This window comes from Acinonyx jubatus, chromosome B2 (assembly GCF_027475565.1).
Source record: "Acinonyx jubatus isolate Ajub_Pintada_27869175 chromosome B2, VMU_Ajub_asm_v1.0, whole genome shotgun sequence".
Classification (NCBI taxonomy): domain Eukaryota; kingdom Metazoa; phylum Chordata; class Mammalia; order Carnivora; family Felidae; genus Acinonyx; species Acinonyx jubatus.
Genome location: NC_069385.1, coordinates 28,829,569 through 28,848,534, shown reverse-complemented (window position 1 = coordinate 28,848,534; position 18,966 = coordinate 28,829,569). Strand labels below are relative to the sequence as shown.

Here is an 18,966-nt window from a genome sequence, read left to right as displayed (position 1 = left end):
CGGCAATGCTTGAAATCAGAATTTAAACAAAGTATATTTCAAAGGTTACTAGAGCAAGAAATAATTAGCTTTTCTATAGTCAGATTTATTAAGAATTGGCAGTTGCATGTAGAATACCACAAAAGTAAGAGCACGTACTGTAACTATTATTCACATAGGCCACGTTATAATGGTGAAGAAAACAAAATAAGCTTTCAATGCTCTAACACAAAATTAAGTTGTTACAACATAACTATTAGTTATGCTTTATGTTACTACATTTTTTGTTTACATTAATTCTAGACTGACTGAAAATGGATTAAAATTGAAAAGAAATATAAATTAGCTTCTATTAAAACACTTAATTTCCACAGTTAACCAAATGTAGTAAAAACCACTTGGAATTATAAAAAAGTCAGGAGTAAAAACAATGCAATTGTAAGTCTTATATACCCAAACAGAATACAAAGAACACAACTATTAATATTATAATCTAAAGACTTTAGCGTTTACCTTTTCAAGAATTTTCCTGTCTTTGCAGTTTCCTGATCTCCACCATCAGGATAAAATGAAGAACGTCCCCTAGCCTCATCTCTTGGAGCATTCTGTGGTGTGATTGTCTTTGCAGGGCTTCTTCGTGAAGGGATATGATGAATTGGACTATTCTGAGAAGGACTGTACCGACTAGATCCATTTCCAACAGAACCAGACCCAGATCTTTCAGGACTATGCTGAATGGAATGTGAGTGCTGAGAGGGGGTGTTTTTTGCAGAGTGAACTGTACTGAGCATGGGGGCATCAGAGCAAGACGAACTCTGACTAGGTGGTGTAGCGATCGGTGAAGGACTATGAGGAGATCTGGGACTGTTATCATAGGCTGAAAGGCCAGGCCAAATATCACCAGATGTGGCTGATGATTTGTTAAACTCATCAATAGATTCAGATGGATCATGTTCAAATGTATCTTTCGGTTCCTCCTGTGATTTACTTTTCAAAGGACTCTCTTCTTGGGGCTCCCCTTCAGCTTTTTTGGTTTGTTTTTCCTGAGACCCTCGTCTTTTAGAGACAGGAGATTTGCTATATGGGGATGAAGAACGAGAAGAGGATGATCTTGGAGACCTAGAAGATCTATATGACCGGCGAGATCTGCTTCGGGATCTTTGAGAAGAAACGGATCTTCTTTTTGGACTCCTGGAACGTGAACGACCTCGTCTAGGACTCCTAGAGTGTCTTCTATTCCAGACAGGTCTATAACCACCTCGATGGTATCTACCTCCTCCTCCTTGATAATACCCTCTGCCCCTTCCTCTGTACCCATAAGGTCGTCTCATTCCTCTATTATTTCTGTAATCTCGACGATAATCTCTAGAATAAATACGATCTCTACTACGAGATCTTGAGTATGTCCTGGAACGAGACCTAGAACTAAAAATGAAATAAATATCAATGTAAGAAAAACAAACTATTCTATTCTACCGTTCTAAATACTTCTGGTTGAAAATAACATGTAAATAGTCCAAACCAAAAATGTATATGAAAAAAAAAAAACCCTCTCATTTATACAAAAGTAAAGTTTACTGTTTTCAATGAACAAAGTTTCATTACTAAGGTAAATACTGAAAGAATTAAGTAAAGGCCTTAGGAATGAAGGCACACAAAAAAGGGAAAAAATGGATATACCTAACAGCAGGACATACTAACTAAACAAATTACAGAAAAGTTATTCAGGTACTTATAGTAAACCAGTAAAAGAATATTTAATGGCATGGAAAAATACTCATCAATGACATACTACTGGCCAAATGCACACATAATATTGAGACATCAGAATCAGAAATAATGAGAAACTATGAAATAATATGCAAAGATGATTTACTGTCAAATAGTTCTCCCATTATTCATCTCTTAATGTAAATTCAAAGAAATCTACCATACATGTACAGTATAATAAGAATCTGAGATCTGAAGTCAGACTAACTGAAATCAAACCTAAGCTCTGCCATTTACTAGCTTGCAACCTAAACAATTCTCAATTTCCCCAACTCTACAATGAAGGTAGATGGATTCATTTCCCAGGGTTATTTGAGAATATATTAATGACTTAAGCATTGTGTCTAAATATAGCAAGCACTCCATGAACATCAACCAATACCACTATCATTATTAAAAGAATTAAAAACACAGGAATTCACCTGTATCTCTTCTTTCTAGAATGTGATCTTGATCTTGATCGAGAACTAGACTGTGATCTAGACTTTGATCTTGAAGAATGTGATCTAGAATTGGAGCGACCCATTTCTTTTCTCCTAGTCAATAAGAGAGCAAAAAAGTAAAAAAACAAAAAAAAAACAAAAAAACAAAAAAAAAAACTACCATTCAATTAAAGAAGTTTCACATAAGACAAATTGAATTTTACAAGGCACAAGTTTCTCTAAGGATCTTCCTCATCATTGTTTCTTTTTTTTTTAACTTTTTTTTTAAACATTTATTAATTTCTGAGAGACAGAGAGAGGCAGAGCATGAGCAGGGGAGGGGGGAGAGAGAGGGGGAGGCGGGGGAGGAAGAGAAAGAGAGAGAGACAGAATCCGAAGCAGGCTCCAGGCTCTGAGCTGTTTGTTAGCACAGAGCCTGACACGGGGCTTGAATTCACGAACTGCAAGACCATGACCTGAGCTGAAGTCTGACGCTCAACCGACTGAGCCACCCAGGCGCCCCAGGATCTTACTCATCATTTTCAAATGAATACTGAGACAATTATCCCTGACTAAAACTATATCTTCACCTGCATAACAGGTACTATATATTGTAGACACAACAGCACCTACATGCCTTAATTCAAAAAGGAAGCAGCTGCAGAAGCCAGAAAGTAATATCAGACTGCAGCAGCATGTTAGAGGTTATTCCATGACCAATACAAATGCCTACCTCTCCTGTAAAAAAGATAAATATCACAGTATTACAAATAAGGAACCTGAAACAAAACACAAGTGGCATAACACTAAAAATAATAATAATAATAATAATAAACCTAGCGACTGTCATCCTAAGTACTTTATGGCCTTAAAATGGGACTAAACTAACCACTCCATGCATATAATGCTGCATGACTACATTAGAAAAATGGACTTATGTGACAATGCTAGTTCACCCTGTAGCTTTCTGGTAAGTCAATGGACTGTAAAGATTGCTGCAAAAAAAGACAGTGGAACTACAAGAAAGAGAAAGTTGGGCACGAGTATTCTAACTTTTTCTAATATTGCATTAATATCTAATGGAATAATCAGACCTCATTGGGTACAGAAATCATAGTAAGACGAAACGATTTAGGAAATCTACTCACAAAATTAAACCTATATATGTACCTCCCAAGTTTATATGTGCCCCCCCAAGTTTGTTTATGCTATAACTATTTCCAAATTTCAACTAACTTATTACCGAAATCATTGTTTCCATAAAAATTGACTCACTAAACTTGCAACAGCCTCCAATTCTCTTACAACCCAATATTTTTGAAGGCGTTTAACTTTACCTACCTAGGCTCTGCTCAGTATTATGAAATAATATTTATAAGTGCTAACGCTGAGTTGAATTACAGAAAAAGCAACCATCATATCTGCATATACTTCATCAAAAAACAAATGACAGGGCACTTGGGAGGCTTAGTCGGTTACGTGTCCAACTTCAGCTCAGGTCACGATCTCACGGTTTGTGAGTTCAAGTTCCACAATGGGCTTGCTGCTGTCAGTACAAAGCCCACTTCAGATCCTCCTCTGTCCCCCCTTTCTGCCCCCAACCCCACTCTCACGCGCTCTCTCAAAAATAAATAAACATTTAAAAAATAACAAATTCAGGGTTTCAGATATATATATTTATCTCAAAATAAAACATAACTATCCTCAAATACACAAACGTCACCTCTATCTTCTCATAAATAAGGCATATGTAAAGATACTACCTTCCTCAGAGTTGTACTGAGTACTAAATGAGTTGACACAAGTAATACAATCAACTTTAATTAACATCAGTGCAAAAGTGTTAAAAAGTTATAGAATTTCTCTTATATGCATAAGGGAAGGAGTTATTTTGTTATTTTTAAACAGCTTTGTGTTCTGAGTCTTTAAATTGATGTATAAAAGTGGAAGCAGGCACACAACACAGAGGCAGAAGATAGAGAATCTTTCTCGTAAAAAAAAAAGTTTTCTCATAAAACTCATAAAACTTAACATAAAATCTGGCTTACTTCATTCAAGCCACCAACACAAACACCACAAAAGCTTCAGACTACATCACTTTTAATCACTCAGACAGAATTATCAATTAGGTAGTCACATTTTCTCAAACTAAAACTGAAAACTAGAAAAACGAATGCTATTTACCTTGGGTTTTATGCAGGATTAAGCAGTCAAGTGAAGTCTTTGAGATGTTGTTAAAATTCTTCCTGGAGAAAACGTTCTGAGAAATTAAACTCTGAATTCAAATTCCTAGCAAAGATTAAAAAAAAAAACACACAAGGAGTTTGATTTATGGTAAATTAAAATACCCACTTTTCACAACAATGAATCATATTAGGCAGTGAAATAAACTCTCAATAAAGGCACTAACGATTTTAGGGAAAGGGAGACTGATTTAGGAAATAAACTTTTGACCATAAAAGCTTAAGAAATTTTTTTTGTTTTAATCAGAATGCAGATGTGCACCATGAAACTGACAGCACTTTTACTTTTTAAATACTTGAATTTTAATGATAGCAATTTGAGCTTTAGAAAACAGAAGCTATGCTGCTATCCTATCAAAAAAATTTCAAAGTGGCTAATATAATGCCAAATATGGTACTCTTGGAATAGCAAAACATGTCACCTATTGGTTATTAGTATTCATAATGCTCTTAACTATATAACTTACCTAAAGTATGAGTTTAATGTTTTGCTACTTATCTTAATCTTTATTCTCTTTTGGCCACTTCCTTTCTACAATTTCATTTGAAACAGGTTTCTAAAATTCATATGAACAGCTATCACAGTAATCCTAGCTCTGTACCTAAAAGCATTTTAATACACGTACAAACGTTCCAATAAAAGAACAACTTGTAAATGAAACAAGTATCTAATAAAAGCCAATACTGTTCCTAATTTACTATTACTACACAAATAAATTCAAATTTTGCACAAAATATTAAGCAATTATCAATACTGAAAAAGTTAGCTTTATAAATAACATTCAGTGATTACCAATCATGTGCATAGGACATTCAAAAAAACATGAAGGGAGCAGAAACTAAAGAATACAAGATTGATACATGCCTAAAATCAACAAATTCATAAACCACTTTTAATGAAAAAAATATACATAAATATGAAAACCTGTGAATCTTACCAAAGATCCAATAAAAAATGCAATGAAAGTAGAAATACAAAGGAAAAGAAATGATAAAATTAAACTGGTCAATCAACAATGTTGTCCCCTAGGGTGCCTGGGTGGCTTAGTTGGTTAAGCAGCTGACTCTTGATTTCAGCTCAGGTCGTGATCTCAAGGTTGGTGGGGTTCGTGGGTTTGAGCCCCACATTGGACTCTGTGCTGCCACTGCAGAGCCTGCGTGGGATTCTCCCTCTCTCCGCCACTCCCTCTCCATCTCTCTCTCAAAATAAATAAACTTTAAAAAAAGTTAAGAATATTGTCCCCTAAATACCCATGGCCCTACTGCTGGGAAAATTAAGAGATTTAAGGTTCAATCTACAAAGAACAGGAACTTAGTAATTAAGAAAAACATAGTAAAATAAAATACAATAAAAATACAAGACTGGATACAAAAACAAAAGGATTTCTAAAGTACATGCATGTTTAGTTTTAAAAATATCGAATCCCCCAAGGGGGGGTGGGGGCAGAGAAAAACTCTAATCTTCTAAATTGATGTATTGTTATGAAACTTTACTCTGGACCTTCTAAGTCCAACACTACTGATTCATTACTGGAAGTGATACAAGACTCATTTTAGTTAACACTTTCCCTAAACATTTCTAAAAGGCTAATTTTAATTTCTGCATATCTGAAGAAAAAGTCAACTGCCAAATCCCTCTTTACTCCAAGTCATGATTTTTTTTTGAAATTCCAAGAAAATATACACTAGAAATAATAAAGGGAGGAAGGGCTGAAGGCTGTTTTACTAATAGATACACATTCTTGCTCACAATCTGTAAGTATATTCAAGTACCCATACCAAGAATTCAAAAATCATATGTGAAGCATGACACATAATATATTTAATACTATTTAATATATAATATTTAATGAAAAATATATTTAACATTTAACATTAATATTTAACATAGTCAGTACAAAGACTATAGTCAGCTCAGCGAATTCTTTTTTTAATGAAAATCTATGTACAAAGCACTGTACTAGTTTTATGGGAAACATGACTATGGCAGAAGTGCCTGCTCCCCAAAAACTAACTAGTGAAGAACAGAAATCAACAAATCATAGCAAAGACATCTTAAGTACCAACTTAAGAATTAACCTAGGTGACCTTAAATAAAATCATCTCACTTAATGCTCATAATCTCATAACCTCTTCTCTCAAATTAAGAGAACTCTAAACTTTTAGAATTCATCTGAATTTACAAGGTGCCTATTACATGCCAGGTACTATTATTCCAGCACTGGAAATAGTGTACTTTAAGTGAAACATTAAGTTTCCTATTCCCTTGGAAATTATGTTCACAAGGGAGAAAGGGAGAGGGGGAAAAACCCAGAACATGATGTGTTAGGAAGTATAAAGGACTACAAAAATGGGTTCTTGGGCCCTAACATTAAGGTTAAATTCAAGGGACATTTCAAGGTTCCACAGAAAGAACAGCATTCTAGGCAGAAGACACAACCTTGGCAAATTCAGGACAGAAAGAACACTAAGTTGAGGCACTGTGAGAGGAGAGGATGTGAGATAAAGTAGAAAAGGCAGGAAAGGACCAGATCAAACTGCACCTAGTAAGAAGGCCAGAGTAAAATCTAAATATATTGGGAAGGCTCCGCAATCAGGGAAGTCACAGCATCGCATTCACGTTTTAAGATGGCTGCTGTGAACAGCATGAACAACAGGGAGAGATCAAGGAGATAAATTACAAGGCTAAAATTCAATATAATTGGTTACCTGGAAAAGATAGTAGCAATAAAGCTAGAAAAAAGAAGCCAAGAATCTAGTTTGGAAGTGCAGTCAACCAGTACTTGTTCACAGGTTGTTGGTGTGGATCAGAGAGAAGAAGGGGGGAAAAAAGAAAACCGCGGTCCTAAATTCTCAGTTTTGGGCTCAAACATCTGGGTGATGTGCAAGTTTGGGAGAGAAAACAAGAGATTAGTTTGCCATTTTTGGATGCCTATGGTCACAGAGTGTAAAATGGTTAATCCAAAATTTAACCCAGACCTCCTGATTCCAACTCCTGTGCTCTCTCCAATATACTGACAGGTGCTTCATGTGGCCATAACCTATATATAGAATTCAAAATGCCAAATCAATCATCCCTTTATTACAACCTTAGATCACTTACTAACATCAGAAAAAGAAATGTAAAAAGAGAGGGAATAAATTGCTTTATGCATTTTTCCAACTGATTCACCAACCAGTGAGGAATGTAAGAGAGAGTAAGTCAAGCTTTATGTTTAAAGTTCTTAAATACCTTAACAAAGTGTACCTTTTATGCAATACATTATGATCAGCTAGAACACAAATAATGAAAAGAGCAGACAATGGAGTTCAACAACACTGAAGCGCCCCCAAAATGGATTCTTTAGATAACCCAATCAAGCATATTTGAACCAAGTCTTCATTTTAGCAGATTCAGGGAGTTTGGCTTCCAAATTGTGATACAAATTATTGCTACTCACATCTTTAATAACGCTAAAAATTATATCCTAAGACTATTACTCCAATAGACTAGGTTCAAAAATCTGACTTGACCATTAGCTAGATGCCCAACACTGGTCAAGTTACCTTAGTCGCCTTCAGCTTTAACTTTCACAGGTATAAAATAAGGCTAATAATGGTACTAACTCATAGGTTTAATGTTACACAAATTGAATAAATGTAAACAGCCTAACCTTTAGCACATGGTATGCACTCAAATGTTAGCTTATGCACTCAAATGTTAGCTATCATTATTGTTAAACCTGGCTTGTGACAGCTTTACCTACAGGTTATCCACTAATTTTACTTCAAATGATTCTTGTAAGAATAATATTTTTGATACAGCATTAATCAACATTATAAATGTGGAACAAAATAACGAGAATTTTGCTTTAAAAAACTCCAAATAAAGATAAGTAAATAATATTAGAATTGGTAAATGGCTAATTGCTAAACTTAAATAACGAGAACATCAGAGTTCACTATTTTCTCTGCTTTTGTGCTTGAAAATTTACATAATTAAAAGCTTCTGAGGGGTGCCTGGGTGGCTCAGTGGGTTAAACGTCTGACTTTGGCTCAGGTCATGATCTCACAGTTCGTGGGTTCGAGCCCCACATTGGGCTCTATGCTGACAGCTCAGAGCCTGCAACCTGCTTTAGATTCTGTATCTCCCTCTCTCTCTGCCCCTCCCTTGCTCACACTCTCTCTCTCTCAAAAATAAACATTAAATAAATAAATAAATAAATAAATGCAAGGTTTTGAAAAATGATTTAGTCACAAGTATTTAGTTCTTTGTCCACTTTTGTCATCCTGCTTTAAAAAAAAAAAAGAGAGCATGGAAATGAGAAAAATACCTGCATTCTAGATCAGGCTGTACCACTCCCTGGTTCATGGAGCCTTAAGTAAGTTTTCTACCTTCCTGGTCTCTAACCTAAGTGGGGAAATATTAGATCAAGTTTGAAAACTCCACAAAATATTATACAAATGTAGGCTACAATTATTACTACCTTAACATCTGTAGACTAGTTTTTTTTTTTTTTTCCAGTCCTGGGTCAAAAAAAAAAAAATCAAAGCTTAAGACCCTGAAATAACACACGAATGACCGCTATGTAAGAAGCTGTGTGTGAAAAAGGAACAAATCCATAACCTAGAAGTATAACCTAACCATGTACACTTACTACCCAGAGATACGTTGGGCTTCTAGATTCCCTTACCTACTTCTTTGTCAATAAATCACTGCAAATTACACAGTGGAATTCAGCTACTGTTCAACTAATAGTTTTGAATGCACTTTTGAGGGGCGCCTGGGTAGCTCGGTCAGTTGGGCAACCAATTCTTGATTTTGGCTCAGGTCATGATTTCAGTGTTCATGAGACCCTTGAGTAGGGCTCTGCGCTGACAGCATGGAACCTGCTTGGGATTCTCTCTCATCCTCTCGCAGCCCCTCCCCCGCTCAACTGAGAGCACTCTCTCACACACACTCTCTCTCTCTCAAATTAAATAAACACACACATGAATGTAGTTTCCGGAAACTCCCAATCCAAAGCTCTATATAGCACTGAAGAGACTTCTTCTATTTCCACAAGTCTTTTGAACACAGTTAAATCTAATACAGCTAGTTAAATTCAACTAGACCTGAGCCTATCAAGGGTGTTTTACAGATCTGTCTCCAAGTCCTAAAGTACTATTGTTCTTACAAGAATTAGCTCTAGCTAAAAATCTCCCATGCCACTATTTTAATTACCTAAATGGAGGGCGATTCCAAGTTTACCACAACGTTACAGTGAAAACTGGGATCCTTAAAACAAGATGGCTATAAGCCATCTTTCAACTTTGGGTTGTTCAGCTATGAGTTTAGACACACAATCCTTCTCATCAAATTATCCTCAATTGCTTGAATCACATAAAAATGCAAACAAACTTGTAGCAGCTTTTCCTATGTAAAGATCCTTTACTGTCTAAACAGTAGCCCCATTCCAACTAAAGTCCAACTGGAATGACAATTTACACGAAGATTAAGGAATTTTGGCTTACTTTTTAATACCAGAGAAACAGTAAAAGGCGCTGCTGCAAAAAGATGTGTCTGAACACATCTCTAACGTCAGTTTGGGTTACATTTGCCTTCAACTTTAGTCCTAAGTTTTCCAATCTAAAACGCTAAAAAAAAAAAAAAAAAAAAAGTTTGACGTAGAAAAGTAGTTGCCAGTAATACTGCTGCTTGATTCTAATAAGTTAGGTCTTCAAAGTAAAGAAAGCCAACTTATGGACTTAAAATGAGGACAAAGTCCCTAACTTTAGCTCACCACTCCCACCCATTTATCCCACCGTCTACCTACCATGGATGCAACATTTCTGACACGACAAAAGACCTGAATCACTTGCCAAAAAAAGGACGTGGTTTCGCTTGTACTACTGGAGAACTGCCTTTTGGGACCGGGTGTGACAGGGCTACTCTTGGATCCATCAGCTAAGGCCTGCTCCTCATGCTAGGAAACAGTAACCAGGCACCAACTCTTTAAGGATCAAGAGTGCAGGTTCGCTTAAAAATAGAGTGGGTTTCCAAGGCGATCCAGGAAGATTAACCTCGGAGAAAACTGTCCCGCGACACCGAGGGCGGGAGGCAGATACCGGGATCAGTGACGGGGACAGCTGAACACGTTCCCAGAACAGAACCGAATTTTAAAAAACGAGGCGTAAACCGATGGGTAGCGTGAAACCGGTAAAGAGGAGTTTAAAGACGACGCAGAAAGGAGTCAACCTACCCAACGCACTTTGCTGCAGGTCATAGCTCTTTTATCAAAGCCTGGAAAGAAAGGTGGCGATCCCAGCCAATAAGAAGCGAACACAAGCTGCACCTCCAGCGGCCTCAGGAGCCGTAGGCGGAGAAAGGAGGAAGCGCGCGTGCGCCGGGAGAGCTTTCAGTCGGGCGCGCGCAAGGGTCCGGGCCGAGGAAATGGGGGAAGGGTTGAAGAGGGAGATGTGCGCACGCGCAGGGAAAGGCCGCGCGGTCTCTGGGTATCGAGCCAGGTTCGCAACCGCGCGCGCGCGCGCACCGTTCTCGCTACTCACCCCACCCCCCACCTTTTCGACCTGTAGTGCCTCGAAAACCTGAGAAGATCTGACGGGGAAACGCATAAATAACGGCGAAACGTCTCCTGGGTCCTCCTGTAGCCGCCAACCCGTCACCACCCACAAAAGATTCAACAATAACTCACTCGTCCTCGGTATTTACTGCCCTTTGAGTGATTTGAATGCAGCATGAGGCCTACCTGAAACGCCGAAAGCACGGTTCCCGGGAATTATCTCCGTTGTAACTACACAGCGGCCATTTCCCGACTCAAGCACGGGAGGAAAACCATAGAGGTATCTTCGACGCGCTAGCTCGTTTCCGTCACTTCCGATTTGGGGCGTGGCCTCCAGTGCCCTTAAATATCTGGCCTAGCCCCGCCCACCCTTCCGCCCTAAACCGGCTTCCTGGCTGCTATTAAGATTTGCCTGAGGCTTTCTGGGAATTCGCGTGGCTAATCTCGCGCGAAGATCTGGCGGCTCCGCCCTCCGGTCTGGCGCTGCCGCCTCGGTTGCGGTGACGGTAGACGGTGGGCGGAGTGGGCTGTTGGGTCGGGAGGTTTTCTGGCCACACGGTGCGATTCGCGGGCGTTTCTACTTCGCTCTGAGGGTACACTGAATCTCTCTGCCCTCCCTACTTTTTTGCTTGTTTGCGTTATTCTTTCTGTGGCGCTGACTCAGACTAGAAACAAAAAGTCTCAGGCCGAAGAAAAGACCGGGAAGCAAGAGGGCTGTGTTCTCAAACCGAGTCTCCTCTCTTTGCCAGCAAGCGCCTAGTTTCTTCTTGGACTCCTAACCGGACACTTGCAAGTGTCGCTTTTGCTTTGATATGAAATGTGCCAAACACACTTCAATAGTAGAAAAATGGCCACGAGCTAAGTCCCTTCCAGAGTGATGTCAGACCAACTCTGTTATCCCTAAAGGAGTTCGCACCGCAGTGTTCTGAGCGTCTTAGGCTGTCTTGGTTTGCATCAGAGGGTGGTACTTCTTTCCTCCCGATGGTGCTAAAGCATTACCACTTGGGCACCTCAGAACGTTGGCATAGGTATAAAAATAATGCACAGCACGAAGCATAATGATTATTTATGCCGGCCGAGAAACAGCCCAATGTAGCTTGGTCTGCCAAAAATGTAAGTCAGATTATAAATAGGCAAACTGCTTTTGATTTGGGTAGAATTTCAAATAAGAGCCATAGCACATTTTCTGTTAATACTTGTCTGGGCTGCACTTTCTTCCTTAGGGCCTAGAACCGTTATTACTTTGATGTTTAGGGACATAGACTACCTTAAAGGATTTCAAAGTTGTAATTAGCAACCAGTCTTCTGTCAGTTAAATCCAGTGCTGGGCCCTAGTTATGAATTTAACACTGTTCAGGGCGTTTTCTCAGCCCGATTTACCGGCTCAGCTAGAAAAAGTATCTCAGTTTTCTCTCACTATACAGCCTGCCCCTCACCCCACCACCAACACCATCTGAATGTGGAAGCAGTAATCTTTGGCCTCCATGGTGCACTAATAAGTCCCAAGCATTTAGTAGGTGCTGGGTAAGTATTTGCTGAATGGGTGAACTATACTAAAAAGAACCTAGCCACTGATAGCTCAATATAATTCTAGTATTCTGCAGGTACAGGGGAAAGTTGTTGAAAGGTTTTGATCAGAGGTATGGCATGACACTGGACGGGAGGATCAGTTAGGATGTTGTTTTAGTAGTTTAACTGAGGTCATGATGATCACAGTAGGAAAAGGAAAAGTTGTAAATATGGTTTAGAAATGGGATTGACAGGGGGCTCCTGGGTGGCTCAGTTGGTTAAGCGTCCGACTTTGGCTCAGGTCATGATCTCACAATTCGTGAGTTCAAGCTTTGCATCCGGCTCCGTGCTGACAGCTCGGAGTCTGGAACCTGCTTTGGATTCTGTGTCTCCTGTGTCTAACCCTCCCCCACTCATGCTCTCTTTCTCTCTCAAAAATAAATAAACATTTTAAAAAATTAAAAAAATAATAAAGAAATGGGATTGACAGGTCTTCCTGATGGACTGCATTAGGACTTTACAGAAAGGGAGGAAATAAAGGAAGTTGTGGCTTTGATTACCTGGGTGGATTTGGTAGTGTTATAATAATTAGGAAGATTGGAAAGAATGATAGGAAAGAGAAGAATGAATATGTTCGGATATGAGAAGGGAATCAGGAATTCCATTTTTACTATGTTAGGTTTGAGATGTGTGTGAAACATCCAAGTAGATACACAAGATATGAAGTTGAACGTGGGGGGTTGCAATTCAAAGGAGTGTTCTGGCTTGGACATAAAATATAAAAATAATGCTTAAAATCATGGAATGAAAAATAGACAAGAGATGACTGGGGACTGAACGATAAAGAATCCCAACATTTAGAAATTTGTTAAAAGAGGAGGAGGAGCTAGTAAAGGAAACTGAGAAAGAACGGCCAATGAAATAGAAAATAAGTTAAATCGAGTGTATTAGTTATTCATTGCTGTATACAAACGACCCCAACATCTAGTAGCTTAAAACAACATTTTTATTCTTTCACAGTGTCTGTGGGTCAGGAATCTGGGAGGAGTTATCTCGATGGTTCTAGCTTAAGGTATCTCATGAGGTTGCAGTCAATCTGTCAGCTGAGACTGCAGTCATTTGAAGTCTGCAGATTCACTCCAAGATCATTCAGGGTTGTTGGCAGGAAACCTCAGTTGCTCATCACATGGACTTCTCCATAGGATGCCTGAGTGTCCCTTTACACAGTAGCTGGCTTCCCCCCGCTGCCTCCCCCCCAGAGTAAATGATCCAAGAAAGGGAGAGCCCAAGACACAAGCTATTATAACCTAATCTCAGAAGCGACACACCATCACTCTGCTGTATTTCACTTGGACCAAACCCTGGTACAGTGTGGAAGGGGGCTACACAAGGGTGTGAGTACCAGCAGGTGGAGATCATTGGGGACCATCTTGAAGGCTGACTACCACACCAAGAGAGATAAGTGTTTTAAGTGTGTGAGGTCAAAAAGACAAAGGACAGAATATGCTTATGTGTAATTTCACCTGCAGGAAACACTAAGTAAATGCAGTAATTGTACCTGCCTGAACTGAGCCAGGTAGGAATACTGAAACATACAAACATCTCAAACATCTGCCAGCTACTTCAGTTCACACCCATCTGCTTCTGATGTTACAGCTTTCCATTTGATTTTAGAAACCCTCCTTCTACCACTTCACAATAACTAACAACTCACAAGCTTCCCGACACCCACTTCCACAAGTAAACTTTAGGTATTTTTAAGATAAAATACTATATCAATTGTAGTATTTATTTCTTGGTCAAGTCTGCTACCATTTTTGTTAGGTTCCTTTTTTTTTTTTTTTGTAACTGATTAAGTTTTTGAGGATCATACCCTAATCCTGTTTTTCCATAGACCTGTGGTTTTTATTGTGTGATTTTTGCATAGCACAGTGATTTTTATGAACACATATGTTGCATTTGAGCAAAACTGCATAACAGTCAATATATAGTCCTAATTTTAACAGCAAAGAAATTGAAGCTTGGAGAGGTAGAGTATCTTGCCAAAAGTCACATGGCTGTTAAGTGAGGAATTCAGATTTTATCAAAGGTCCATCTGACTCTAAAAACACCTTGTTTCCACAGCAGTATTTACTCACATAAACAGTTAAAATAGAGATAATATTAGATTAACCTCACCTCAATTGTTGTTCCTATTTTATGCAACTTGATTGATAGTTCCCATGTGTCTTTTTCTAGGTAATAGAATATATACTCTAGCAAATGTGTATATATGCCTATTTACTTATCCGAATAGTTCTCTATTATCCATAAATAAAGAAACAAATTTATAAATTTCATAGTGTCCAAGCAATGATTAAGTGGTCTTGCTAGATGAGTGATGCATGATATAGTTTTACTTGGTATATTTTAAGTATTAATGTTTTCTTTTATTTCAAATTTCCTTTTTCATATATTCGATTAAGGCACAAGATAAGTAGTAATATTACTGCTTCTTCCTGCCATACTATGCTTTCTCAGCAATGACAGTGTTGGGGATTATCAGTCTAGATCTTACCTGAACCACTCATTGCATATACCACAAAAGCACTTAAATTAGGGAAGATTAAGTAGTTCCAAGATCTGGGCCACAGTGGTTTGCTACATAGGATAGATATGAAATGAAAATCTGTAGAAGGCTTTCAGGCCATTATATTTGTTAGTGCTGTAAGAAAAGACAAGACATGAGGGGACAGGTAACAAAATGGCAGAAATTGTCGATTCACTGGTCCAAGATGACCATTTGGTATGATATCCTTACGCAAGCCTAGACAGCTCAAGGGTGGATTTAGGTGCACATTAACTAAAAATTGAATGTTTAAAGGGTTAGAAAAGCAAGGCACTAAGGGTAGGTACAATAAAATAAGTGTGGAAGAGAAAGCAGAATTAAATAATCTCTCTGAGAGGCTGGCTCAGTTATAAACATATGAATTACCTGCATGGAAAGTATATGCCTGTCAACTTTCCAGAGATAAACAATTGCATTAATGTCAAAAAGATGATCAAATTTTGAAAAGTAGATAAAGTCAGCTGGATGAACTGTGATGCCATATTTGTCTGTTATTCAACACATTTTTCATCAAGATAGGTAATGATCAGCGCCACAACTGAACCTTCTGTGCTCCTCCAAAATTTGATCATGCTCAGTTTATGGAAATGCCTGACTCTTGCCCCATGAAACTGAAAGGCTTTAGAGAGCAAATGTATGAGAGAGGAATGAATCTTAGTCGAGGCCTTAAAGTTACTGGGAGTCTTGAGATAAATCCAGGTCATGAGCAAAATTTTAGCCATCTTTGCAAATGACTGTGCCTTCCATATAAGTAATATGATCTTATATAGGGTCATTATAATTTTATTTTGAATGCTGGTAAAATAATTTTACCTTGAATCCATTTACCTTGGATGTTCTACAAGCATTATTAGAGACCCAGCTGTTTTACTCCTAGTCCTTTAGCTATTTATAAAGAAAAGCACATTCAAATTTTCTTTTGCAATGAACTGGTGAAAAATTTCATCATGAGAATATACATCTGTAATCACGTTATAACTGATTTTAATACAGCATGAAATTTTTTCTGTTTTTTTTTTTTATGGAAAGGATGAGGCCTTCCCTTAACTGCCTTATCTTATTTCTAATATTATGTCCCATAGTCTGTATATATTGTTTACCTTAGAAACAAAATATTATACTTTGCTCTATAAAAAAAAAATTGTTTATAGCATTTTCACCAAATCTAAAAAGCCAATTGTAGTTCCAGTAAGAAAGAAAAAAAATCCTGCACATTAATATTGTTCATCAATTATTACATACATTTTAGTTTCAAAGTTATTAAAATGTGCAAAAATATGCATCATAAAGGTAATGTAGTATGGTATTTAATTATATCATAGAGTTAAATTTTTAGTTTCCATATAACTATAGCAATTACAGATACAACAGTGTCCTAACAAATTTGTCATGAGTTTACTTCAATTTATATATTTCTTTTATTAGAACAAGTTTTCCATGTTAAGTTAAAATATAAATAACCTTCTGATTATTTCTTCATTCTTTAATAAATGCTATTTAAAGAAGAAAACATATGAAAGGAGCCAAGGGAACTGTGGAAACAGAGTCACAAGTGAGTAAGTCTGTCTTGAAATAGAGTAACCAGAAATCAACTCATTCTATATGTTGGAAATTGTTAAGAAGTAAAAGCAATAAAAAGCTACAAAATTAAGAAAACTCATCCTATCAAAATGACTAAAAAAAGGGAAGGAGGTCGGGGGGAGAGAGAGAGAGAAGGGAAGAGAGAGACTCTTAGGTCTGGGGAAGTACTTAAAAATATTAGAAGAAATCTGGCTAGGTAGCTAGCTTTCCTTTGCTTCTCTAGAAACGTTAAAAGGGTTCAATTTGAATGCCAAATAGAATTATTCTTGGCATTAAGGATTGGGGATGGGTTGGTGGAAATAGAAGCAAATGGAAATGATATCTTTTAAATATCTACTATACCCCACATACTGTGATAATAATTTTAATATTCACAAACAATCCTCAAAGAAATGTATTGGCATCTGCATTGTATTAATAAGGAAACTGATTTTTTTTAGGATTAAAAAAATTCACCCAACAGGTAACAAATTGAAGAGCCAGGGTTTTAACTCTAAGTTTAACTCAAAGTCTGTCTTTGTACTACTTTTTGGTTGAGAATTTACAACATCGGAGGGGAGACTGTAAACTCCATCCTTCTGGACGTGTTTGAGATTAGGTCAAAAACACTTTGGGGGAGTATTTTGTGAGAAATTATGCTTGGAGGCAGTCCAAATGGTGGTCTCCCAAATTACTAAGCAGCTCTAACCTCTTGGAAAACTACCCCATCAATTATCCCTATATTTGAGTAGTTCAGGAGAACGATGGGTTGATCCCAAAAGGCCTGGATTTTTCCCTTCTAGCTTAATATCGCTTGCTTACCTATCATTTTGTTTAAAAGTGGCCTGTCTTCTGAAAGCAAGGTCAGAATTTGTGAGTTTGTAGATAGGGGCTTTCATCATGCTTGTTTAGCCCTGTCCTCTTCAATATCCAGCATCCTGACTAGTAAATGGGAGCAATGATAGGAGCCTGGTTCTTAAAAGGTAAAGGTTTTGTGGCTGCTCAGCTCCTAGCTTTTCAAGAAAACTGTCACTAAATCTTACAGCAAAAATAATATGGGCTTCATCACTGTGAAAATCACAAAGAAATGAAATACAATAAAAATAAAACTTCTTCGGAAAACTTTATGAAGACAGGCTGCCTCTTTTATCTGTTAACCAAGTAAGAATTAGTAAAAAAAAAAAAAAAAAATCCTAAAGTTCATTAAAAAAATTACATATATTTGTATAGAAATATGAAGAATAAACCTCAAAAGTAGAGTATTTCTACGTGGATGGCCACATTATAGGTTATTTTTAAGTAATTTTTTCCTTTGCTTTCCATATTTTCTAAAATTTCTACAAGAAGCATTACTTTTATAATAAAACTTTAAAATTTAGATTACTTAATTTTATTTGAATGTGTAAGATCACGAGGAGTTAAGAACTAAGAAAAGATGTTTTTTGTATGTTGTTCTTATAAATAGGTGTCAAACTCTAACAAAGAGGAATAAAATATCTGTTACTAAATCATGTTCTTGATAAACCTAATTCTAACTTACTGCTAGGTGGATATTATTTCTTCCAGAAAGAATTTGAGTTGTTTCTTTTTTTTTTTTTTTTTTTTTTCCTGGTTGCCCTACAGTCTTCTGTTTTGCTTCATGAATCTTCTTTTGAGCAGTGAAAGGAAGTACTACCATTCAGTGAGAAAACAATATATGTTTAATTGTTTGCTTCCATTTAAAAGGAACTTATAGAGGGGTCCCTGGGTGGGTCCAACAGTTAAAGCGTCCAACTCTTGATTTTGGCTCAGGTCATGATCTCCAGGTTCTTGAGATCAAGCCCCGCTTTGGGCTCTGCACTGACAGTACAGAGCCTGCTTGGGATTCTGTCTCTCTCTCTCTCTCTCTAAATAAATAAATAAACATGAAAAAAAAAAACTTTAATAAATAAATAAAAGGAACTTATATGCTGAATTCCAACCAGCCATGATAGATATGCCTAAAAATGGCTTGATGTTTTCCAGGACAATTATTTTTAAAATTCATTTTGTCACCGTGGAATCTGGCTAGTTAGGTAAAAAGTTAAGGACCACTGGCTCATTTTTCAATTCAGTTTTGGAAAGGATTGTAAAATCATGGACCTGACTTTGTTTTTCTAGTGTTTGTGCCATTTTTTTGTTTTTCTGTCCATGACCCCCCTACCCCCAAAAAAGCAAACTTAATATTGTACTGTAGCTGGATTGATTTCTGCCAACACAAACCCATCCAGTAACTTTGCCTAGACACACAATGTCTAGAGAAATATTTCAGGGAGATTTCAGGGAGATATTTCTGGCAATGGCAGATGAGATGA

At 37.4% G+C, this 18,966-nt stretch overlaps 1 protein-coding gene and 1 long non-coding RNA gene across 6 annotated transcripts in view; one reads left to right on the top strand and one right to left on the bottom strand.

The window, feature by feature from the left end:
* The window catches only part of BCLAF1 (BCL2 associated transcription factor 1), a 30,336-nt gene extending 19,036 nt beyond the window's left edge, over window positions 1-11,300 (bottom strand). For 3 of the 5 annotated variants that reach the window (XR_008298321.1, XM_015081875.3, XM_015081877.3), the window contains exons 1-4: window positions 11,143-11,300; window positions 4,356-4,460; window positions 2,172-2,285; window positions 493-1,404 (exon numbers count right to left, since the gene is read on the bottom strand). Coding sequence is in view for 4 of the 5 variants with exons in the window: in XM_015081875.3 (XP_014937361.1) it covers window positions 493-1,404; window positions 2,172-2,275 (1,016 nt within the window). In the remaining variant the exon portion in view is untranslated. The remainder of the gene's footprint in view (window positions 1-492; window positions 1,405-2,171; window positions 2,286-4,355; window positions 4,461-11,142) is intronic. The other 2 variants (XM_015081876.3, XM_015081878.3) reach the window with 1 other exon arrangement.
* Window positions 10,072-18,966, top strand: part of LOC128315512 (uncharacterized) — a 42,126-nt gene continuing 33,231 nt past the window's right edge. The window contains exon 1 of the long non-coding RNA XR_008298322.1: window positions 10,072-11,236. This is a non-coding gene — a long non-coding RNA (uncharacterized LOC128315512). The remainder of the gene's footprint in view (window positions 11,237-18,966) is intronic.